The 25,646-nt window shown below is 50.6% G+C and overlaps 1 protein-coding gene across 2 annotated transcripts in view; it reads left to right on the forward strand.

Annotated features, from left to right (window-relative positions):
* Positions 1 to 15,406, forward strand: part of EXOC6B (exocyst complex component 6B) — a 333,967-nt gene extending 318,561 nt beyond the window's left edge. For both annotated transcript variants that reach the window (XM_061993512.1, XM_061993513.1), the window contains exons 21-22: positions 9,111 to 9,223; positions 13,458 to 15,406. In XM_061993512.1, the coding sequence (XP_061849496.1) occupies positions 9,111 to 9,223; positions 13,458 to 13,584 (240 nt within the window). In that variant the 3' untranslated portion in view covers positions 13,585 to 15,406. The remainder of the gene's footprint in view (positions 1 to 9,110; positions 9,224 to 13,457) is intronic.
* Positions 15,407 to 25,646: the final 10,240 nt, after the last annotated feature.

The following is a 25,646-nucleotide window of genomic DNA, read 5'->3' on the forward strand; positions in this document are numbered from 1 at the left end:
TCATTAATAGTTACAAGTATATAAAGGGTGGGTGTCAGGAGGTTGAGACATCCCTTTTTTCTATGGTATCTAGCAACAGGACAAGGGGTGATGGGATGAAGCTGCAACACAAACAGTTCCTCTTAAGTATAAGGACAAACTGTGCCAGTGTTTCAGTGAGGGAGCCCTGGCACAGGCTGCCCAGGGAGGGTGTGGAGGCTCCTTCCTTGGAGGGCTTCAAGACCCTCCTGGACATGTTCCTATGCAACCTGATCTAGGTGACCCTGCTTCTGCAGGGGGGTTGGACTGGATGATCTCTAAAGGTCCCTTCCAACCATTCTATGATTCTATGATTCTATGATCATTTGCAGGTGGAAATGTTCAGGAAACCTTTCTGTGCACGCAGTGAAGTGAAAAATTTTTCTGGAGATCTTTCCATGGAGATCTGATGTCAGAAATACAAAAAACCTATAAACAGGCAGTGATATGGATCTGAAAATAATCCAGACTGGACAGCTGAGGGCTTTGTTGGTCTCAAACCTTTCTCTGTTGCATACTGTCCCATCTGCTGCAAATCTTTGCAGATTGTTCTCATTTGTGTTCCAAGAGCTGTTTCATTTTTACAGGTATAAGAAAAAAGAGGAGTTGAAATTGCTGCCTTAACTTGTAGAACCCATCCACTTCAGATGACGAGATGAGGAAACTGGGGTCTGTTCTCTGTCCAGCGTGTTTGTTTAGGAGGAAGGACAGCCCAGAGTGGGACTTGGATCACTTGAGTGTTGAGTTGTTGTGCCTTACAGAGAGATCCAAGCAGGCCAGACAGCACTCTCTGACGTACAGTGACTCCTAGAAATCCACCTCTCTCTTGCAGGCAGGGCTGGTAAGCAGCTAAAATAAGGTTGACATCACTTTCTTTAGCAACGTGTGCATTGACTCCTTGGCTTGTGCATCGCTTTGGCTTGTGCAGTGTCAGATTGCTGTTCCACCCCCTTGTGCAAAGTGCACTCAATACATAGAGAAAATCTTGATTTCCAGTGAAATTGGTGACAAACCCACCACTGCTTTCATTTAGGCCACGGTTTTACCCTCTCTGTCTTTCACAAGTAAAGGAACAAACATCATGTTCCAATTCCTTTTCTTAGTGATGCTGTTGTCCAAACCCATGTCTCCCTCTGGGTTCTTTCTCTTTCAGTATTACTTTCGCATGAGGCATGTTTGAAACCTCACCAAGATAAATGATTTTGAATGTACTTGTCTGTGACAGCTGATGTTGGAAACTCTTTGGGCATTTGTGCTCTGTAACAATTCCCTGCTGATCGGTGGTAGGTGGGGATGGGTTATGGGCAAGCTTAGGCATGGGCAAACTGGGAACTGGCTTTGGTTTGAATTCAGTCATTTCTTGGGGCTTTTACTGAGGTACCTAGCAGGACTAGATCTTATCTGGGTGTTTTCTGGTCCCATCTTGTCCCTTCACACGAGTGGGTTTAGGTGGGATGATGATAGGACCCAAGTGCTGCTTTCCTCTGAGCCTCCTGTTGTCACTTCTATCAAAGGAGCTGTGGTGTTCAATCAGCAAAGTGAGCTTTTTTAAAGAGAAGGTCTCAGTGGGTTTGTAAGCTAATGATGTGACCTCTTGCAAACCGAAGTAGAGATGGTTTGTAGGTGTCAGGTCAGAGGCTGTTCACTCTACTTGCTGCCCTCAACAAGGACTGGGGAAGAGGAACATCAGGCTTAAAAGGGATAAGGAGGAATGATGAAGCTTTTTAGAGCTGAGTTCAGCTTGCTTCTGAAAATAATCCCTTCTTCTTCCCCCAGGAAGCAAGAGCAGTTGCTTCCAAACAAGACTCTCGGCAGGTTTCAGGGCAGGAGTGCTACTTCCATCTGGGACACCCCCAAACTCAACTTAATTAACCCATCTCTGGATCCAGGGGACATAAAGCTCATCAGGAAAACCTGATCATAACCATAGGCCCTAGCTGTCCCTTCCATGCTGATCTGAACCTCCCCTAAAAACAAGGAAGACCTTCCCCACAAGGAAGATCTCTCTACTGTGGGCACTCCTGAGGCCCAAGCCAGGCTCCTCCTGGTTGTCTCCTGCTTTAAACCACAGCAAGTTAACTCTTATTCCCCTTAGTTTTGTTGGATGTGAGAAATCTGGGGTGATGGTGTTTAAATTTGTTGAAGCAGGTTGAAAGACTAGCCAGCAAACGGTCTTGAGTCATCCCTCCCTTTGGGTTGTGTGGGGTTTGTTTGGAGTTTTTTAGTAGCACGTGGTGCTTAGCAAGAGGCACTCCAGGCAGTAACACCTCACAGCCCAGCCCTGACCAGCTCCAACATGTGGTCCCTGAGCACCACAGAAAGTCAACAGCTCCTAGTAGAGAAGAGTCAGTCCCTGCCAGATGTGTTCTTGAAGGAAAAAGAACTAAAAGGTAATTAACAGCTGCTGGGACATGAGAATTCCCTAATTTGGGCTTTTATCTAAGGGAAATTTAGTTCTCTATGTGATGCTTCCCACCAGCCCTTGCACTGTCTTATTGCTGGTGGATCTGCTGATGCTGTGATAGTATGGGCAGAGGGAAGTCCTTTTCAAGCCATCTTCGTCCTTTTTCTCGTCACTGGGAGTAAATGTCTTGGTGTAAGAGAGGGGACAGGATGTTTATTTCTGGAATAGAATCACTATAGAACAGCCCAGATTAGAAGGGACCTCAAAAGACCATCTGGCCCAACCTTTCATGGGAAAGGAAGCCTAGATGAGATGATCTAGCACACATTGCATCTTGAAAGCTCCCAGCAATGGGGATTCTACTACTTCCCTGGGGGAGTTGTTCCAGTGAATGATTCCTCTTGCTGTCATAGATCTCTTTCTTACATTGAGATGAAACCTCTCCTGATGCAACTCAGAAACATTACCCCTTGTCTTCTCCATGTGGCTTGTTGTGAAGAGAGAGCCTTCACCCTCCTTGTAGTCACCCTTTAAGTACTGGAAAACTGTGGTGAGGGTCCCCCTGAGCTTTCACTTCTCTGGGGAAAAAAAAAAGAGACCTTGAGATAACATGAGAGTCTTCAGGTTGAGGTTGTTTCCTCTTTCACCATCCGGTTACTGCATAGGCATGAGGGTCTTGCTCCAGATTGACTCTTGTGGTGGCTCTTTCATAAATGCTGATAGTTCTTGTGGGATTTCAGCCCCAAAAAGTCAGGATATTAAAAAGAAAAAGATCTGGGTCGTGGGGAAAGACGCGGATGCGAGCGCAGGGGTGATGATGACTCCTTCGACCTTAACAGGACTGAAATGCATGTCTGTTAGCAATCAAATCCCTTCAGCAGGGACTGAAAAAGCCCCACAAAGTTTTCTTGCCAAAGAGCAGAAAGATGTGGTTTCCATTTCTGGCTGGACTGCAGGCTGCCCTTGTGTCTTGGAGCAGCTCTGGTTGCAAACAGTTGTTCTTTGCTTTTAATTTGGATGAGTTTTCTTTCCCCCTGCAGTGGATGTAAGATTGTGTCTGGTGTTGTGGCAGTTCTGCCCTGGGAAGCTCTTCCTTCTGCTAACAGGGGATGGTCACACTCCCAGTAGAGTTGTCCGTGAGCCCAGTGCACTGGCTGCATCTCAAGTGGCAGTTTCCTGCAGGTAACAAGCATTTGAGTGCCAATCCCTGTTTGTGGATGCTCAGAGTGGTGCTGCATCAGTTCAGAAGAGGGAAAAGAGAAAAACAGAAGAGCTAGGTGTTGCAGGAAGTTGGAGAATTCAGGAATTCTCATCTGTCCTCCAATAACACTTGACCTTCGTCACAGGTTTGAGGAGAAGAGTAGAGATCCTTGAGGCTGAGAGGTTCCTGTATCTAAAGCTGTCCTTGCAGCATCATCCTGACTTCTCTGAGATAGGACAAGGGAGGTTTGTGTGGATTTGTTTTCATCTTAGAAAACATGGCTCTCCCTTTCCTGACATCTTTAGCCACCATGCATCACCTCCCAGGCTTGTGCAGAGCCCACTTGCACACTCCTACCAGTGTGCAAATGCTGATACTTCCTTTGATTTTGTGCCAGGGGTGCTGGCAGAGCTTACAAGCTCTTTTGAATCAGTTTGGATTCACATTACATTATTTCTGGCTTGGCTGAAAGAATTTTACCCAGATTCAGCACTGTCACCTCGTGTCAGACAGAACATACTGTCCTGCTTTGCTTTGCATCTGTAGGGAAAACCCGGCAAAGTCATTGTGATGGCCCCATTTCCTCTGCCACCAGTGTGCAATGCAGTGGTGACTATCCTTTCCCTGCACTTCATGTGAGGGCTGTAAAAACATGCCTCTGCTTAGAAAAATAAAATAGCTGGAAGAGTTTGGGCTGATGATATTACAAGGGGAGTGAAAAGGAAGCATTTTTTTGAGGTGGCACGGAGGGAGATGGAGAGAAAGTGCTTTTCAGCCCCTGCTAAGGGGAGCTTGGATCAGAATCACAGAATCTCAAAGGCTGGAAGGGATCTGGAAAGCTCATCCAGTGCAACCCCCCTGCCAGAGCAGCACCACCTAGAGCAGGGCACACAGGGACTCATCCAGCTGGGGTTGGGATGTCTCCAGAGAAGGAGACTCCACAGCCCATCTGGGCAGCCCCTGCCAGTGCTCCCTCACCTCAACAGGGAACAAGTTTGTCCTTGTGTTTCTTTGGAACCTCTTCTGTTGCAGCTTGTCCCCGTTGCCCCTTGTCCTATCATTGGCCATCACTGAGCACAGCCTGGCTCCAGCCTCCTCACACCCACCCTTGATGGATTTGTAACCATGAACGAGGTCACCCCTCAGTCTCCTCTTCTCCAAGCTCAAGAGCCCCAGCTCCCTCAGCCTTTCATTAGAAGGCAGATGCTCTACTCCTTTCATCATCTTTGTAGCCCTGTGCTGAACTCTCTCCAGTCCTAAACTCTCTCCCCATCCTTCTGGAACTGAGGGGCCCAGAAATGGGCACTATAATCCAGATGTGGTCTCACAAGGGCAGAGTCAAGGAGGAGGAGACTCTCTCTTGACCTGTTGCCCGTAGCCCTTCTAATACACCCCAGGATGTCAACTCTGTCTTTCCAGGCTTGTCTTCTCTCGAGTCACCATTTGAGTAAGAGCTCATCTATGTGTATAAACACAATTTCTTCCTTTTTTCCGGGACCTTCCTTTTGCAGGCACGCTCAAACCATTCTCCCTTTCTTCATTTATATAAATACCTATGCATTTATATAAAGAAATGTGTACATTTTATACCTTTATACCCACTCTCTAGCTCCCCACTCCTGCAACACAGATGCCCCGGGAAGCTGCAGGTCAGCAGCCCCACACGTCTGCAGCTCATATCATTGCCGTAAAAGCTCCTCTTTTTTTTCCTCCTTCCCCCTCAGCGTACGTGCTGTCAAGTTTGATTTATAGCCCTGAGAAGGAGACTGTAGTTTGAGGAATTAATGGTATTTGCATATTTGATTTGGAATCTCCCCGGCAGGCCCGCTGCAGCTCAGCACAGGCAGGTTTTTCCTTTCCCTTTTGGGGTCAGGTTCTTTGTTTTTTCCCTTTCAGCCGTTCAGATTTAGCAGCAGAGGTGAAAAGTTTAAACAGTAAAACCAATAAAACCACATTTATGTGACAGATAAATCGTTTCAAGACAGCTTGCCCTGAGCTGTCAGGTTTCCTTCTACAAGACGTCTCTCCTACGGAGCACGACCCGCGGCAGAGCCCTGAAAGCGCCGGCGATGGCCTGTGCCACGCGGCAGCCAGAGGCCAAAGGTGCCGGCCCCGGCAGTCCTCGGACCCGCCTTGCCAGCAAGATAGATGTGGGCAAGGAGTTGTAAAATACACAGGCTATCTGTCACTGCCAGGAGCCAGCCGGGGTGAGTCTGGCTCTGCCAGAGCTCGGAGAAGGCCCAGCCTCAGGTGGAAGTGCTTTTGGGATGAGGCTTCTTTAAAATCACAGAATGGTTGGGGTTGGAAAAGATCTTTAAGGTCATTGAATCCAACCATTCCCCCAGCACTGCCATGGCTAACTCTAACCCGTGTCCCTCAGACACAGCTATACAGCTTTGGGATCCCTCCAGGGATGGGGACTCTGCTACGGCCCTGGGCAGCCTGGCACAGGGCTTGGTAGCCTTTTGGGGAAGAAATTGTTCCCAGTCTCCAGTCTAAATGTCTCCTGGGGCAACTTGAGGATGTTTCTTCTTATCCTGTTGCTCGTAGCTTGGGAGCAGAGACCAACCTCGCAAGCCCCACGGCAACATTCTGTCAGGGAATTGCTGAGACAGAGAAGGTCTCCCCTCAGCCTCCTCTTCTCCTCATCACCCTTGTGCTTCAGCCCCTTCCCCAGCTCTGTGCCCGGCTCTGGCCACGCTGCAGCCCCTCAGTGTCCCTGTGGCAGTGAGTGAGGGGCCCAGCACTGACACAGCCCTGGAGCTGCAGCCTCCCCAGGGCCCAGCACAGGGGACAGTCCCTGCCCTGCTCCTGCTGCCACCCCAGTGCTGATCCCAGCCAGGCTGCCCTTGGCCTTCTCACCCACCTAGACATGCTGCTGGCTCATATTCTTCCAGCTGTCCAACTCCTCCAGGTCATTTGGATTTCTCTCAGTTGTGCTTGTTTCAGTCTTGTGGTGGAGAATGCAACTGGAGCTACCCGAATGGCATGACGAATTAATCATGGAAGCAGAATGGTTTGGGTTGGAAGGGACCTTAAAGCTCCTCTAGTTCCAGCCCCCTGCAGTGGGCAGAGACAACTTCCACCAGACCAGGTTTCTCCAAGCCCCATCCAGCCTGCCCTTGAATGCTTTCAGGGCTGGGGCAGCCACAGCCTCTCTGGGCAGCCTGTGCCAGGGCCTCAGCACCCTCACAGCGAAACATTCCTTCCTCATGCCAAACCTAAGCTGAACTACTTTCAGTTTATAACTGTTGCCCCTTGCCCTGTCACTACTGAACAACCCCAACTCTGTCAGCTTTTCTTCATAACAGAGGTGTTCCAGCCCTCAGGCCATTTTCATGACCTCCTCTGGACTAAGAAGTCTATAAATCAACTTACCCTGACCATCACCTCAGGCCTTTGCCAGCAGAGATGGCTCTTGTGCTATCTGTTGTGCCATCCCCACTGCTCACCACCCGGCCTTGGTGGGAAGGGCAAGCCTTGGCTCAAGCTCCTGAGCTGGAGAGCAAGGTTTGAGCTGCCCCCGATGGTCATTAATCCCACTTTTGCTTAAAAATCTCCCCTTGCTGGATTGGCAATGCTCTTTCAGAGATTTGCATGGGAGGTTTCTCCAAGCCCTTTCCTTGCTCATCCTCTGAGCTCCTGCATGGTTCCCTGAGCCTCTGCTGTCACCCACAGCCTCCTCTTTATAACACTTGACCATGCCTTTGCTTTTGTCTTCTCTGACCCCACTTCTAACCTTCACCTTTTTATTTGAGTTCGTCTTTTGTCCCTTTCTCCTGAGGCTTGATTTCCACCCCCTGTGAATGGCTACCTGGCCCCTCAGCGGTCTGGCCATGCACTTTCTATGGCAATAACTTATGCTGCATTTTGTTTGTGGTTGGCCAGAGGCATGTCCAGCCCCCCAGGACCACCAGAGAGGGGACTTTGGTGTGGTGAGAGGGGATCCCATTTAGCCTTTTACAACCACACAGCTTCCCCCAGCAGCCGGCGAACTTTGATAGAAGCGTTTTGGCCCCGCTGTGCTGGATGAAAAGAGCCTGTGAAATCATATTTAAGGTTGTCTCTTGAAGGAAGAAACAAAACCCAAACCACCCCTGCCAACGATGTTCAACTCGGGTTTGTAGTTAACACAATGGACCCGCCGTACAAAGCGGCGCGGGACGGGGCTGGAAAAGCCCTCTGAGGTCCCGGCTAATCCGTCCCCCCTGCCAGCCTTGGGGATTGTTCCCAACAGCTTGTTTTCTTTGCCCTGACCTACATAGTCAAAAAGAATCTTGTTGCACATTTTTGTTTTGTACCTTGAGGTCTCGGAGGAGCTAAATCCCCTTCTTGGCCGGGGCGGGATGTGTTGTTAAACAGTGCTGGAGGCTCCAGGAAAACCATGGAGACGAGGGGACAATGAAGCCTCTATGGTCCTCGTTTGGCTGCAGGATGGTCCTTCTGCTCTGGGCTTCAGTGGTGGGCGATGAAGACGTCCATGAGCTTGGCAGCCTGTGCCGTGATAGAGTGGTCACAGCAGCTCTCCGAGGCAGAAGGTCGGGGTGGGAAAATGCAGCCGCTCTTAATTAACCTGTTTTAGGTGATTGGAGGTGAAGGCAGTTCTCAGCAGTTCTCAGAAGTTCTCTTAGGAGTGAGGAGGGCCCTGTGTGGGAAAGATGTGGGAGCTCCTGTTTGGGTTTTAAAGGAAAAGATTGTGGGGTGGAAAAGGGCGTTTGAGAAACACAGACTGTATTTTGCCTCTTCCTCACCAGAATCAGGTGGGAGTGGTGGGGCACTGAGGGGTCCTTTGCAGAGGCTTGCAGGTGTGAATTGGGGAGTTTGGAGCAGGGATTGTCATGGATGGCTGAATTAATCCCCTGTTCCCTCCCCCCACTGCTGGGGGCTGGTGGTTTCTCTTAACAAACGTCTGGAAACCACCTGGGACTTCCAGTGTCCTCTGGCAACTGCATTCACCTAAGATAAACCCTGAGCTTCTGAATGGGTCCCACAGCTCCCTGGGGAGATTAGAGACACTTAAAAAGCACTTGGAAGATGTTGAGGTGGAGCAGGAGTGATGGATGAGAAATCCTTGTGGCATGGCTCAAACAATGCCAGGGAGTTTTTGGAGGGACAGATGAAGTTTGTGGTGATTTTGGCCCCCAGAGTTACCCTGCTGCTGTAGCTGAGCGCATCAGGGTGCTGGAGTTGCCACCCACCTCCTCAGGGCATCTCAGTCTTCGTATCCCCTGTACCACTAATTCATCACCTAAATAGAGGGGTGTAACAGAGATGAATATTAAATACCAACAAATCACTAATTGGATATGAACAAGCTGATATTAAACATCCACTGGATGATATTAAACAAAGTGATGAAGACTGCAAACCATCTTTTGTGGTTAATGCCACCTGCCCAGGACCTTTGCCAGCTTTCAGATACACCACCCCCCTCCTTAACCAGCTTATTAAACTCTTTGTTTCTCTTTGTTTTTCTCTTTGCTGCAGCTCTTAGATCTGTTCATCCAGTGGGACTGGTCAACGTACTTGGCTGACTACGGGCAACCCACGTGCAAGTACCTTCGTGTGAACCCGACCACAGCCCTCGTCCTCCTGGAAAAGTGAGTGCAGCTCCCAACACCTGGGAGGGTTTTCATCCCCATCACTATTTGGGGCAAATGCATATTTTAGCAGCTCATGTCATCGTACCTGGTGCTAGGACAGAGCAGCATGGAATGCAGGAGGCTCCTTGTGATCCAGGGAGCAAATTTGCATCCCTGGGTGGACAGTAGGAGCTTGAAAGGAAGAATCACTAACCTGAATCCCAGCTTCTGTAGCAAAATGGATTGACTTGGCTAAGGGTCTGTCTTTTTGCTTCTCTTTGAAGTAGAGTTTCCCTTGTTTTACAACAGAATTCCACTGTAGAGATGTGTCTCAAGCCCCACAAGTAATTTCAGATATGCTAGTCTACAGGCATGTGTATCACAGAATCCCAGTTGGTGGGGGATGGAAGGGCCCTGCAGAGCAACTCCAGCCCAAACCCCTGCTAAAGCAGCTTCCCCTCGCTCAGGGGGCACAGGAACGTGTCCAGGTGGGTTTGGAACCCTCCTGAGAAGGAGCCTCCACACCCTCCCTGTGCAGCCTGGGCCAGGGCTCCCTCACCTCAGCACCAAAGGACTTTCTCCTTGTGTTTAAGTGGAACTTTTTATGTTCCAGCTTGTGCCCATTACCCCTTGTCCTAACTAATTTCACAGCAACTCATGACATCCAGATGTTACCAATATGGCACACAGGGATTAAACTTAGATAGTTGCTGTGTGTAGAGCACTTTTTCTACATTTTAGCATTGTTTTTATGTACTTAATTATATATGTTGTGTAATATCATAGGATCCCAGAATGGTTTCAATTGGAAGGGTCCTTAAAAGCTCATCTCATTCCAAACCCCTGCCACGAGCACAGACACAAACACCTTCCACTAGACCAGGTTGGTCCAAGCCCCCTCCAACCTACCCTGGAACATTTCCAGGGATGGGGCAGCCACAGCCTCTCTGGGCAACCTGTGCCAGGGCCTCACCACCCTGGTAAAATAAAGAGCTGTCAAAAGTCTGAGAGCTTTGGCCATGAAGCAGCTGGGAGAGCCAGGGAATTAGAAGCAGGCCGTGAGCTGGGATCTGTGGCAGTTGCTGGGATGCAGGGCAGCTCCATGCTCCTGGCCATTTTCCCCAGGTAGTACTTGAACATGTAGCAGTAAAAAGCCACAAACCCCAGCTTGGCTTGCCAGCCTTCTCCCTGAAAGAGATCTCATTTGAAGGCCAATATTCACATTCCCATTTGCTCTCCAGAGGCAGCCCTGCTGCAGTCACTGGGTTGGCACTTGCAGCTCCCACATCCTCGTGGCACGGCATCACCTGCATCACCTCTCCCCAGCTGGGCTTTAGGCCCTTTGGGGAGTCTCTTGTGCATCATCCACCAGCTCCAGCTCCCCCGAGTCTCTGCACTGTCCTGGCACCTCCACTCCCCTCCAAACCCACCTCCCAGCCCTCTCAGTAGGCAGCTGAGCTTTGCCAACAAGGCGACGTGAAATCCTGATCCTCTGGTTCGTTTTGTAACCTGTTTTCATCATTATCTCTTTTCCTAATCACACATCTCTCCTAGGATATCACGAGTGTAAGTATGCTGCTTGCTTGGGCTTTTACTCTCACCTTGCAGTGACTTTATTGTTTGATTTAAATGGAGCACTAAATGATCTAAATGCAAGCTGTCTTTGAAACGGTTCCCTCCGGTAACTTTATCGTCTCAATTGCACTAATTAGAGCTAAAAGAGGAGCTTTTACCCTGTTGCTTTTTTTCCCCCCTTATAGCTTAATTTAAACAAAGCTTGGCTCTGTTGAAGGTGGTGTTTGTTGACAGGGGTGGGGGCAGCGCTGAGCTCTCTCTTTCCCTTCCTCTTGCTTTCAATTCTTGCTCTAAGGCACAGGGACCACGTTACAAACCTGGTCTTGGCCGTCCCAGTGCTCTGTAGGCACATGCTTCAAGAAAGAAAAGTGTCAGTCCTCCAAAGAGCTGCTTAGCTGCTCGAAAGCATTGCCTCCCTCTTTCAAACCTGGTGTTCTTGGTGTCTGGATGCACTGACTGAGTGCTTCCTCTAGCCAAATGCTGGAGAGGAAAGAGGCTGCATTGCATGGGCTCAGTGTCTGTCTGCAGGGCTGTGACGGCAGGACCGTTGCTGACGTGGTCTCCTGGAGCAGATCTGCAAGCTCAGCCTCTCCCAAGGATGCTGCCTGGTCCCTGGCACAGCACAACCCAAATTCTGCAGGATTTTGCATCCTGTAGGCAGCTGAATTCATTAGTAATACTTAACAGCTCTCTACCTTCATGTGATGACTGACAATACCAGCAGCTCCCATCTCTCTCAGACTCTTTTCCCCAGTTAAACAGATCCACCTACGTGGGTTTGTTGTGGGATCAGTGCTGTGGCTGCTTTTTCATCCTGATCCAGTAGCTTTATCCATGCAACTAATCATTCAAACGTGTGCCAACGTTTTCTTGCACACAATGTGTGTTACTTCAAAAATGTTTCATGGACCTGAAGAGCTCCTGTGGGATCAGAGATGGTTCTGAGGATGAGAGGGCTCTTAGGGCAGAGGATGCTCTGCTGTAAATCCCTGGGGTAACTGCAGAAGGCAGGGATGGAGAGTGATGGGCACAGAGCTTGAGTGGAGGTTTCTGAAGGTGTAGATTTACTTTCAGTGCCTTGGATGTCCCCACATAACCTGTAAAGTGGAAGCAGAGCTCTCAGCCCTCCTGGTAAAGTGCTTTGCAACCGGCTGGAGCTGTACAGAGCTGCTGGAAGCGTCCCACGGGACGATGGTTGTTTCCAAAATTCACGATACCGGGACACCTCTAACCTGTGCCACTCAAAAACCCCAGCTTCCCATCAGTGCAAACACTCCCTGCTTCTTGCATCAGAGCAGCTGGCAACCTACTTTGCTTGGGGAAAAAAAAAAGCAAGAGAAGGAAAAAAAAAGTCCTGGTTATTTTGCTGAGTGAAAGTGCTCCGAGCTATCTGGTTACTGTTGGGAAAGCAGCTCGATTGTAATCCTGTGTCTTTGGGCACTTGTAACTTTAGCAAATTAGTCTTTGGGATAAAGTTGTTACCCTTGTTTCCAGTTCCAAGCTGGATGTTTTTTGGGAACATTTCAGATTCCCTTTGGTGCTTTCGAGGAAGATTGAAGCATGAAAAACCTAATCGGTTAAGTAAGCGCCGAGGGGTTTGGTTTGGGCTTGGTTAACTCCAAAACCCCCGGCTCTGATAAAGTGCCAGCTTCCCAGGGACTCTCAGCACCGTGTCCCCATCACTTTAATGCTTCATTTTAGGTCCCCAAAGCCAAAAACACAGGCTTGTGTGACTCGTCCAAAGCCATCAGCTTCTGCCAGACCTGATTTACCCAGAAAACCACTTACAAATCGTGGCATGATGAAAGAGCCGTGCCAGCTGAGAACCAGCAGCTTCGATGCTGAGGTTGATACCTTCAGGAGCTGTTGAAGGGCTTGACCCTTGTGGGGTGGTTTCCCTTCCCAGCACATGCCCTGCCTGCATAAAGCTCACCCTTGGATTGTGCAATGAGACCTTCCCCTGCCCTCCCAAATATGCATCCGTGAGTGCAAGTGTGCATGAACCCCCAGCTGTGCATGGTGAAGAGAGATGGGGCTGCACTAGCTTTGCCTTCAGGTCCCATCCCACCACCCATTGTTCTTCTTGTCTCTTGGGGGTTTTTTTTGTTGACCTCATGGAGACCAGTGTGCTGCTTCATGGATTTATTGGAAATCAAGGAAACCAATGCTGGATTCCTTCCTTTCATCTCCGTTATAGAATATCGCCTAACGTTTTGTATTCAGTTCTCCAGACCTTTCCAGCTGCATCTCGTGGCCACATGCAATGCACCATCTCAAATGAGGAGCCTTAATGCTGTGGATTTGATGCTCATGTTTAAATTCCCTCCCCCTGATATTACAGCATTGTTGTTCCCCACTGGAGCAGGTGATACAGGGCCATACGAAAAGCAGTTTGGAAGAGGAAAACGAGGGGCTTTAGGCTTTCGGTATTTTGGCATTAGAGCTTAGACCCTACAGTGACATCAGTGGGGGTTTGCAGGGTTTAAAGCAAAAAGACAAGCTGTGTAAAGCCTGCAGATGGCTTGGTGTGCCCATCTTTACGCAAACACCTGATAAAAATGGGGGTAGAGCCTTTCGGTGCCATCCACTCCGCTCTCAGAGCCCGATTCCTTCACGGGGCTTGATCGCACTGCTGAGCAGCGATACCTGTGCCATAACCTGTTTCTGCTCTGCACAGGATGAGGGACACGAGCAGGAAAAACAACGTTTTTGCCCAGTTTCGGAAAAACGAGAGGGACAAGCAGAAGCTGATCGACACCGTGGCCAAGCAGCTCCGCAGCCTGATCAACAGCCATCACTCGTGAGGGGACCCTGCCGCCCACGCCGCTCCCTGCACCGTAACCTTCCACATGCCTGGACTTGGGATTCTTGTTCAAAGAGAATATATATATGTATTTTTTTATTCACCTGTATAGTATTCATGAAACCCACCCCCATGACAAAGCGTTCCTCGTTAAGCAAGCCCCGGGAAGAGAGGCAGCGCGTCTTGTGAAGGTGCTGTCGGGAGCGTCCTCTTATAAACTCCTATTTTCAGGGGTTTATAAAGTGATGGTGAATCCTGAAGCCTGAGAGAGAAGTTCACACCCAGGCTATTTGCTTTTTTTTCCCTGTTTTTTTTCTTGATAAGCCAAATGGAAAGGATCAGTCTGACTTCCTTTTAACTTACCCAGTTGCAGAACAAATGGCAGCAAACCGTATAGGGAGGAGTCGTGCTTTTCGGTTTCGTCCCTGGTAAGAGGAGCAAACATTTGGAAAGAGGGTCACTCATTAGCTTGTCTTAGCAGCTTTGTTTACTAGATTTAGGTAGGAAAAGAGGCAAACTGGCTTCCCAGCTTTTCTCCTCTCTTTCCTAGAAGGGATGGTTTCCACCTGAGGCTGCGGCTCGCTGGTGCTGCATCTCTTTCCTGCACGTCTGTCATCAGTGTGGTCGTCCCTGAGCTCCACCTCTGGGACCTGCCTGTGTCTTTTGGAGCTGCACTGAATGTAGAAGGGCTTTGAGAGCTGCCTCATTAATTAGATTTGGAAAGGGAGAGATGGAAGGTAATGTGGTAGGAGTGTGTGGCAGCGCTGGTCTGATGCTGGGATGCTGCTGCTCACATCCAGCACAGTCATGTAGCAGGAGAGGAGGGGTGCTCAGTGGGGATGGTGTCCAAGTCTTTTTCCTCTCTTTTCACCTCTTTTGCATGCTGATAGCCCACCTTCTCTCTCCTCCTGACACTGTGCAATAGGGTAAATTCCCTCTGCCTCCTGCAAGCGCTCTGGCTTGTGCCGTGCAAGGAGCAGCCCCACTGGTCAGGAGGATGAGACAGAACTTCCTGGAGGTTCTTTCCTCACAGAGCAGCATCTCTCAGCTCTCCCCAGCTCAGAAGTGCCTACAGACAAAATTCCCCAGTGCCCTCGAGGTGCCCAGACAGCCCTGGCTCAAATCAAGAGAGCCTTTGAGGAGGTTTATAATGCTACCAACAGGACTTTAATCCCAGGGTTCAGGTTACAGAGAAAGGGGACTTTTGCCCTTATCTTCTCATTACCCTTTTGACTCTTATTACCGCAGGTGAAAGCTTATCCAGCCAGTTTCCCCACCTCCCAAACCCTAATGTTAAAGGGAACTAAAATCTTTCTGGTGGCTGCTACAGCCCTGGCAGTGCTGCTTCAGCAGGGACACGAGCCCTGCCTGTTTCCTGCCCTTGTTTGAAGGCGGTGGGTGCTCAGCCCTCCAGCTGCTGCTGGAAGCAGAAGGCTGCTTGGCTGACCCATGGAGTAAGTCTCTTTCTCCATCCCCTCCCTCTGCACAGACTCCCAGAGCTCTGGAGGGGCAGGACTTGTCTGAACATCACCACACAGCACTTGCAGAAGGCCAGCAGCATTTTCTGGCCACGTGCAGTCCCTCTGCTCTCTCACCACTTGCACTTTTTTTTCTCTGTGTTTCTTGCTTGGGGAGCTGTTCTGACACTCCAGCTCTGGATACACAAAGGGGATGGTGCTTTATCTTCCCTCCTTATTCCTCAGCAATACTTTTTGTTTTCTTTTTTGATAAGGGTACCCTGAAGGTAAATAGGTAAATAGGTTGTCAGCAATGACCTGACCAGTGGATTATTGTCATTAATAAGAGGGAAGAACCAAACCTGGCCTTACAGTTTCTTGCTTTGAGGGCGGGGGGGGGGGGGGATGGCATCAGAGAGATAATTGCCTGCCTCTTAATACCTCTTTGAAGAAGGATGGAGGTAAAAAAAAGCAGCTGAATGAAAGGTAGTGTAATTATGGCCAGAAAGGGATCATCATTGTAAATACATCTCCATGTGACCCAGGAAAGGCTTTCAGAGGGACTGGTAAAAATGAACTCGGTCCATTCCCCATTGGCAACCTCTTCCCTGCTCTCTGAAACCCTGGACCTGAGCGTGAAGCAGCCTGAGAGCTTTGCTGTGGCCCCTGTGAGCCCTTAGCACATCCCCAGCTCAATCTCAGCATCCCAAATCCTGTACAACCAAGAAGGAAAAATTGCCTGGCTTGCCAGGCTCTGATAGGAAACTTTTCCTTGCTAAGTTGCTGGGGAAAGGAAGCAGACTGGTCCATGTGGTCCTGGCAGCAATGGGAGAGCCCTCAGCCCTCCAGCCAAGACGTGTCTCATGAGGTGCAGGACCACAGAGCCCTCTTATTCCTCTTCTCCATCCCTTAGCGGTGCCACTGTGGTAGAGATGTAGGGACAATAGTGCCAAGGCAGTGGCAAAAGCAGACAGGATGGGCTGGTTCAGGCCTCAGCCCCAGCTGCCCAATGGTGACAGTGACAGGGGAAACTTCAATCCACAGGGCACTTCAGTTAAGGGCCATTAGATAGTAACAAGCACTTTAAAACCCTTCAGAAGCAAGCTGCTACAGATGCTGGCAACGGCATCATTGAGCATGAGCAAGCGTGGCAAGTAAGGCACTCTGGCATTTCCAGGTTTTATGGGTGGGAGGAGAGACTGTCAAACACAATTGGTAATCGCTTTTGTTAGCTGTGGCTGTGCTGCCAGGCAAGGAGGTGCTTTGCTCTTGCAGGTTTTCCTCTTCGCCCTGCCAGGTGAGGGATGAAGGGAGGAGGAGGAGCAGGCACGGCCAGGCAGCATCACTTCCAGCCCTGGGAGCACGGGGCAGGGGCTTTGTGCTTGCACTGCACAAGGTATACTCACATAAAACCCCCAAAGCAGCCAGGGCTCAGGGCAAGGTCTTGTTTCAGATGCTCCAGACAGCTCCCAGCCTTCCCCATCCTACATCTGGGCTCTCTTTCCCATCTCTGCTGAGTTTCAGGCAAAAGAGGACAGACACAGCATCACCCTGACTGCTTGGGATGGTTTTCCTTTGCTCAGAAGGACTGGGATTGGGATCCTGCAAACAAGCTCAGGACTTGCTGCTTAGAAAGTCAAACTCAGCCAAGGGGGAGATTCAGCAAGTTTCTGATTTCGGGAGGTCAAGTTCCTAACCGCAAGTCAGAGACCGGGATGAAAAATGGCATTTTTGGTCCTCTGGTCCCAATTAACTTTTTGTTCTGAGAGATGCAGTTCCATCCCTTCAAACTAAGATTAATCTTTTAAACAGATTGCTTAAAAAGCCCTGAAAGACATTTAAAATCCCCTCTAAGTCTCTTACTAATGATTGGTATCCTCCGATACGGATGGGATTGCTTATGAAGGAAAGGTTGGTGCTGTGAATTTATAAGGAAGGGTGGGAAATAGGGGGAGGGAGCAAAACCCACTGCTGTGATTGAAGATCTGCAACCCTCAAACAATGCTGCTAGTAACACCTCGATGTACACACATTGAACCTTCCTTAGAGTTGTGGGTTTTTAAGCAGTGGCTGTAGAGAAAGACTGAGTTATCCCCACGCTTTCCCTCGACCCAGCAAACAGATTTCAGCACCATTGGGGGGAAAAAAATGAAGAGAATTAACAGAAACGACAAGTTTAGCTTCCTGAGAAGCACCTGCACATCTTACCTTCTTTAGAACCTGCAGGGCTCATGCAGGCAGATTGGGAATAACTTGTATATAACGTCTCTGAAGTAGTAACTTGCAGCCTGGACGGTATCTATCCATGGTCAGGGTGACCTCTGCGAGTCAGCAGCACGTGTGCATGTGTGTATGGGTGTGTGAGAGAGATAGAGAGGAGAGTGTTTTTCTCTTGCTTGTCTTTTGTTGTTGTTTTATTCCTAGGGCTGAAGTTAAGTCAGATGCTCTGGGCCGTTTTTTTTTGCACTTTGTTGTCCATCTGGGTTCTGATGGCAGGGAGAAGCTGGCTGAGGCTTTGCTCGAGGGGGCTGCTCTTGGGTTTGTTTTCTGGCTGCTTTTGTGCTTCTACAGAAATGGGTGTTTGGGCAGAAGGTTTGGGTGTTTGCGAGCATTTAGCCCCAAACTGTTTGCAAGATGCTGGGAGGCAGAGGGGAAGGAAGAGGCTGAGGTGGAGCTGGGGCCACTCTGGTGGCATCGGCTGCTGTCAGCACCTCCTGTGCCAAAGCTGCTTTTAGGGTAAAATCTTCCTCCCCCCTGAGGCAGTGCTGATGGGCAGCAGCAGATGAGGAGGGTTTGCAGGAGACGTCCCTCCAGCATCCCTTCAAGCCAGGATTCAAACCCCAGGCAGAGAAGCCTTTGCCCTTGGTTATTTCCCCTCTCTCCACCACACCTCAGTTGTTTTTTTCTCTTTAATTCTGAGTCAGGTTTGGTGCTTTTTGGATGCATCAAGTGGTTTGGAGCATCAAACTACCTTCCCACACCCTGTATGTCCTGTCCCCTGGGGTCACGAGGACGTTGGGGTCTCTGAGCTCAATTTCCTATGTCTCTGTGATGCCCAGAGACTGTGTGTGTGAGTCCCTCATATTCTGGGCAGGATTCACCCCAAAAATGGCAGATAGAGGGTGGGGGCTTTGTCTGTGACCTAGGGACCAGTTGATTTGCTTCATCTCCAAAGCTGCTGCTGCTCTGGTCTCAAATCCCCTCTCTAGTCCCTGGGGCTGTGCTGGATCCTCAGGGCTGGGCTTAGGGAGCTTTGGCCAGAGCCACCCACAGCTCTTCTGACTCAGGGGGGTGAGAACACCCCAAAACCTCTGCAGGCAGCTCAGGGTCGGCCTCTGGAATCCATCCTGCACCGAGTTGCTTTCTGCTGTGGCTCATCCCTCTGATTTGATTTTGACACGAAAACACACCGGCTTCCCCATCCCCATCCCCATCCCCATCCCCTTCCCCTTCCCCTTCCCCATCCCCATCCCCATCCCCATCCCCATCCCCATCCCTCCCTGTCCATTGGCTGCTCGTGTTGCCTCTTCTCATGTGTTGGGGTGAGGGAGGGACATGTTTTTGTAAACTGATGTGGTTGAAAACAGCTTTTTTTGCACAAGTCGTTGCACAATAAGGGGAAGAGTTTAGTAAATTAGGTTTAACTTTAAAGGGAACTGTTTTGTTTTTTCCTCTTAAAACTCACTAGCAGAGCTACTGATTAAAAGCAAAGAGATGGACTGATTAGACATGGACTGCATGGTTTACAGGTTACATTGCGTTAGAAATTAGCATGTTGGTTTCGACTGTACATTTATCCTGTTGTAACTTCTATTAAACAATACAGCATATAACTGTTTCAATAAGCACCTGTACTCACTGTGGCTGTGTGGCAGCTGCCTGTGCCTTCACCTTGCATCCTAAGTCCTGTCAAAGACCAAAATTCAACGTCTCTTTTGTATAAGCAGCAAAGATTTGCTGCTGAAATGACACCCAGGTTTAGGTCTTGTCCCGTGGGGGGATCATAGAATCATAGGTAATGGAAGGGACCTTGAGAGATCATCTTGTTTAAATGGAATGATTTGTGTTCCAGCTTCATCCCATCACCCCTTGTCCTGGCACTGGATACAACAGAAAAAAAGTGCTGCCCCAACCTCCTGACACCCATCAGTGAGATATTTGCAACTATTAATGACATCCCCCTCAGTCTCCTCCAGACTCAACAGCCCCAGGTCCCACAGCCTTCCCATCATCAGGAAGATGCTCCAGTCCCCTCAGCATCTTGGTGTCCCTGCACTGGCCTCTCTCCAGCACTTCCCTGTCCCTCTGGAGCTGGGGAGCCCAGAACTGGACACAGGACTCCATCTGAGGTCTCAGCAGGGCAGAGCAGAGGGGCAGCACAACCTCTCTCACCCTGCTGCCCACACTCTTCATGATGCAATGACCACGTAACTGGCTCTGGCTCCCTCAACATCCCACGCTGCATTGCATTGCCATGCTGTGAGTTAAAGCCATGTTTTGCCTAATTTGATGGCTGTTTTAATTAGTTTCTACCCTAAACAAGCATGATTAAACTCAAGCCTGGAGTTGAAGAAGTAGCTGCCTTGCTCTCATTGATTACATCTCTCTTTGCAGACGGGGGAAAGTAATCCTGAGCAGGAGTTAAGGCTTTGGAGGGCAGAGCAGAGAGAACAGGCAGAGGGTTTTCTTTCTGGGGGAAACCTTTTGGCCTGCTCTCATATCTATAATCCTTCTCAATTTGATGATTACATTAACATGTTGGGGTTTTTCTTCTGCTCCTAACTGCAGTAGATTGTTAGATCCTCACACACCCTGGGGCAGGGAGTCCCTCATGTTAATTCAGTGTAATGGGAAGGGAAAGTGCTCCCTTGTGCTTGTTTCTAACTAAACCTCTGCCAGGGACGTTTGTATGTGCACACAGGGAAGAAGAGGGTAAAAGCAAGGTGGGAACCTCCCAGATTTAATCTGTCCACCTCAGAATATTCTCAGGTGCTACCTGGCAATGGCAATCCTCAGCAGAAGGGAAAATGCCATCTCCTCTGACAGCAGGTCCAGGTGGGACTCCAAAAATGCAGGAAATCCCCCAAGCAGAGTGCCTGGGTGAAGGACCCTCACCTTGGCCTGGTGCATTTTGAATGCTGAGCCGTGCCAGGAGCAGGCTCAGGACTGTGCTGCGGGGGATGCACAGCCCTGGGTGGAAGAATCAGAGATGTTCTGCAGCATCTGCTGGGCCGAGAAATCATCCAGCACCACAGGACTGCGGTGGGAAATGTTGGGCAGAGATCTCCTTGGACCATCCTGGCAAGTGGATCAGTGAGCTGCAGGTATGATTTGGGGCACAGAATCGTAGGATCATAGAATTGTGTCAGCTGAAAAAGCCCTTTAAGTTTGGCAAGTCCCAGCCCTGCCCTCACCCTGCCACGACCACGACTGACCCCTGGCCCTCAGCACCTCAGCCCCACTGCTTTGGGATCCCTCCAGGGCTGGGGACCCCCCAGCTCCCTGGGCAGCCTGGCACAGGGGCTGACACCCCTCTCAGGGAAACAGTTCTGCCTCAGCTCCAACCTCAGCCTCCCCTGGGGCAGCTTGAGGCTGTTTCCTCTTGTCACTTGTAGCTCAGGAGCAGAGATTGAGTTCCCTCCTGGCCACAGCCTCCTGTGAGGGAGTGTCAGAGAGGGCTCCTGTCTCCACCCAGCCTCCTCTTCTCCAGGCTAAACACCCCCATTCATTACTGGGGAGCAGAGACTGACCCCACCTTCTTGCTGCCCTGGGCACGCTGCTGGCTCCTGTTCAATCACTGGCACCGACCCCTCCAAGCCCTTTCCCTCCAGCAGCTTTCTAGCCCCTCTGCCCCATCCTGGAATGCTGCAGTGAACAGTGATGTTGCACCAGAGACCAAGTGCTTTGGTGTAGTGGGGCTCTGCCTGCCCCTAAATTGGTGCACAAAGCAGAGCCAAACCTCACCACAGCTGAGCGTCATCCCAGAGCCACTTGTCTCTGTGCCACTGAGCCTTTGCCCCAGGTGTCCTCAGGAACTGCTGTGACTGTCCTGTAGCCCATGCAGGGGCTGCCAGAGCAGTGAGCTTCTTGTTCCAGCCCAGGGGACATGTTGCAAGGCCAGTGTTGGAGGATGCTGCTGAGTGTAGCCCCATCCATCCAAGGAGCAGTCCCTGGAGCAAACCTTCCCCAGGAACAAGCCCAGGCACCTCTGGAGAAGAACAAGTTGGGACAGTGCAGCTGAGGGGATGAGACACAGCCCCACACCTCAGCTCACACCTTGGCCTGGTGCTGTGTCACTGGCTGGATGCAGGGAGCATGCCCCAAGCCCTTTGCTTGTTCCTTTTGGTGGGCCATGCCTTGCTCTTCTCATCTGTAAAATAAGAACTTCTCATTCTGGCATCATCTACGTGGTGAGGAGTTTCTGCACTGGGGTTTAACATCTCCTGGGTGACACCATCGTACCATCAGGGCAGACTGGTGACTGTTCTGTATGTGGGACATGATGAGATGGCAAACCCACAGCTTGATGCAGGCATCTTCCACTCCCAAGCCCTTATTCTGTCCCATGGCAGTTCCATTCCTGCGTCTGCTGCAGCTGTCTGCCTTGAGAATGAAAACCCCATGTGCTGGAGATGGGCTCATCTGACAACTTCACTTTCCTGCAGCCTCAGCCAATCTCATCAAGGTTAAGAGGTAAATCCAGGTGAAGGCAAGAAGGGACAGAGACAGAAGGAAGTGAATGCTCAGGAATATCTGTTGAAAAGTATTTGTCTCACCTGGCTGGAAGAAAATAAGGAGGAAAAAAGCTCCCTGCTTGTGGTTGCTTGTGGGCTTGGGATTCAGCTCCTTGGAAAACAGCTACAGCAACTGCAGCAAGAAAGAAAACCTTGCTGGGTGATTGCCAGGGTGGTGGCTGCAGGTGGGAGACTGCAGGGAAGCCAAAACTTTCCCAACCAACCCCCAGATTGGTTGAGCACCAGATAATGATGGCCCAGATATCCCTTCTCTGCATTGGCTCCAAAGGTTGACTGGGTCAGATGTAGGGCTCTGCACACAGGCAGGGGAATACTGCCCAGAACACCTGGACTCACGTCAGACCTGTCTGGGAGCTGCTTCTTGGAGGTGTTGGGCTGATCTCATTAGATCTTGTGGTAGTAAATTGATGTATCATGTTTAAATCTCCCCTTTGAGAGTTTTGTTCCTGGACACATCTGGAAGCCTTTGCAGCATCTCACCTCTCAGATACTGTAAAGTCTGTCCTGTGTCCCAACAGTGTTTGTCTGAGACCAGTTTGCACTTGCTTGCTTTTGTGTCAGCCCTTGTTCTTTATTATCTCTTTCCTCAGTGTTGTCTCTCTTGATCTGTGTAGAGAGAGAAATCACTCTGTCTCTTCAGATGGGGTTTTCCCTGCCTTGCAAAGCCCAGGGGCTTTAGGCTGCTTGTCCCTCTCCATTTTCTGCTTCCCATCTTCCATGTATGTTCCTGTCTGAGCCTCTGTTTCAACAGGGTGGACCAGAAAGGTGAGTGCTGCAAGGAGCTGCCAGGACTGATACATGGACAGGCTTCACTATCTCAGCTGAACGTGTCTCCCCACATGCTGAACTCCTTTCAGTGCTATGGCAGAGCTGCTTTGATGTAGGCAGTGACCATTGCATACAGCTCTTTCCTCTTGTTAGTCATTTTGAGGTGAAAGGCTCTTTGCTTGGTGGTGAGCCTGCTCTTTGCTATAACAGCTCTTGCCCTTCTGCCTCCATTCTGCTTATCAGGGTCATTCAGTTCTTCCCAGTTGACATCACCATCGTCCCTGTCAGTGGTGATGTTGCTGTGGTGTGGAAGGTTTGGCAGATTTCTTCTGCCATGGGTCAAAACCAGTTCTGGCAGGATAAGGAAGGTAATGTGAGATGGTTGAGAGCACAGAGCCATCTTGCATGAACTTCTTCCTACCCCTGAGAGCACCAAGCAGATGGGCAGATGGACACCAGACCACAGGGACCACCAAAGTTTGCAGGAGCGAAGAGTTTAAAGCACAAGTGGAGGAAGAAAGCTGATAAGAGACAGCTGTCATCACATGCCCAGAGAGCACAGGTGAAGGAGGTTGTTAGAGCAGATAAACGTGAGAAGGAAGAGGAACAGATAGTCCAGAGATAACGTGACCTGCGATAAGGATGGGTGAGGGAGATGAAGCAGCCAGGGAAGGGATTGCTCCTCCCCTGGGAAGGAGACTGGATGAAGTCCAAGAGGAATGAGCACAGAGCATTACGTACAGGGGAAGAAATGTGGCAGGGAGATAGAGGAGGTGGAGCAACCAGATTGGGGATGTGAAACTGGGTCATGCAGAGCGGTTGCAATGCCAAGCGGTGGGAAGGTTGTGCAGCGATACCGTGTGAGGAGGAAGGAGCGAGGTGGGACCTTGTGGGGTGAAGACTTCTCTCCTTTCCTCCTCGATGCTTCCTCAGTGTTTTGTCCAAACACACAGCAGTGCATCCAATCCCCAGGTGGGTCCAGGCAGCCTCCCTCCCGGTGACAGCCCCTTCATCTTCGCCCCGTGCCGTGATTGTGAAGCCCACGTGGCTCCGCGGCCCCGCTAATTGCATCCTGCGGGGCAGTAATTGAATGAAGGCTCACGAGAGCCGTGGATCAAAGGCAGGCTCCTCATCAATATCTGCCCTCCCCAGAATCTGATTAGCAAGGAGAAGGCATCAATCACGGCTGCCCCTCCCTGACCCAGCGACGCTGTAATGCGGGGAAATCCGATTTGGCCGCGCAAGGTGAAGCGCCGCGGCGGATGACAAACGAGCGCGGCCGTTCGTCCCCGTGCCGCTGGGCCTGCGATGGAGGAGCTGCCCGGCCAGCCTCCGGGAGATGATCACTCAACGTCACCGAGACGTGGGAAGTGTTAAAGACCCTCCCGGCGGGGCACGGGGCGGTCGCTTGTATTCATCAGCCAGCGGCGCGCGGCGGCTCCTCCTTTCGGGGGATGCTGAGGTGGCCTCGCTTATGGTCCTTCCCTGAAGTGGAAGGACCTGATTTCTTCCCCAGGCACTTCTTGCTTCAGGGGACTGCTGGTTGAGGAAGGATCCTGTTTCTTCTCCATCCACAGTTCTGGTAACACACCCATCCTGGCGGGGCCAGGTGGCTGCTGCCTATGGGGAGCAGGTCGTGTGGATACCTGGAAAGAGCCTGAACTTTGGTCTTTGTCCCTATAGGCTCAAGCTGTGATGGCCCCCAGGACTGTGCAGAGTATAGGGGATGCTCTACAGCCTCATCCCACCGCTGTCATTTGCAGCTCTGGTAGTGTTCCTTCACCAGGAATTGTAGAATTATTTCAGTTGGAAAAGGCCTTTAAGATCATCAAGTCCCAGCCCTGCCCTCACCCTGCCCAGCCCAGCACTACCCCACGGCCCTCAGCACCTCAGCCCCACGGCTTTGGGATCTCTCCAGGGCTGGGCACTCCCCCAGCTCCCTGGGCAGCCTGGCACAGGGGCTGACACCCCTCTCAGGGAAACAGTTCTGCCTCAACTCCAAGCTCAACCTCCCCTGGGGCAACTTCAGCCCTTTTCCTCTTGTCCTGTCACTCTACTGGGGAGAAGAACCTGACCACCACCTCACTACACCCCTCATTCATGTGTAGTTGCAGAGAGTGCTGCTGTGTCCCTTCAGCCTCCTCTTCTCCAGGCTCAACACCCACATTCCCTCAGCTTCTCTCCAGCCCCCTTGTGCTCCAGCCCCTTCCCCAGCTCCACTGCCTGGCTCTGGCCTTGGTCCAGCACCTAAAGTTGTAAAAGCCCTGGTTGAAGGCAGCATTTGTCTCTTCTCCTCCCCAAAGCTTTGGCATCGAGCTTTCACTCTGCCCCACCAGCCTTTAGCAAGCCAAAGCCACGGGTTTTCCAGGGCAGAGTGTGGTGGGTGACTGGATCTGTAGGTATGTTTCTGTTCCCATCCGTCCAAGAAAGGATGGGCAACAGCCTCTAAGCTGTCATGTTTGGACAGATCTTCTGTACCTTCCTGGCTTATGCTTTTCCACTTCTCCACAGCATCATGATTCAGGTTAGAGGAAAATCACAGAAGAGGGGAAAAGTGTCCTTCAGGTGGATATCCTTAATGTTGCCCATGCTGAGGGGTGGACCCTCTGCAAGGCCAGCTGGAAGACCTCAGCACCTCCAGCCCCACCAGAAGCTGCAGCTTCTCTTGCCCACTGCAGCATGGCTTTTGGGTTTTTGAGGCACTGAGATTTGTTTTGTAAGGGAGAGATCACTGAGAACCTCATCTTTATTGTCCACATTTGGTTTTGGTGGGTATTAGATACATACCAATGGGGTGTAAAGAGGAAGGCTCTGGCTGACCTTCCCCAAGGGTCCAGATATGGACTTCACCAGCTGGGTCCTTTCCCTCAGCTCCACTGGCTCATGAGAAAGCAGAGAGCTGTGGAAAAGCCTGAAGCAGCTGCTGTCAGGATGTGCCTGGATGGGCTTCTGTTGGAACTGTGGCCATTGGAGTTGGAAATCCTTAGTTCATCTCTTGAGCACCTGCTTCTGGCCTCGGCTTGTGCTATGAAACCCCTCCAGCTCTCATGGGCACCTCTTTCTAGGTGCAGACTGGGATGTGT

The sequence above is a fragment of the Colius striatus genome, chromosome 3 (assembly GCF_028858725.1).
Source record: "Colius striatus isolate bColStr4 chromosome 3, bColStr4.1.hap1, whole genome shotgun sequence".
Taxonomy (NCBI): Eukaryota; Metazoa; Chordata; class Aves; order Coliiformes; family Coliidae; genus Colius; species Colius striatus.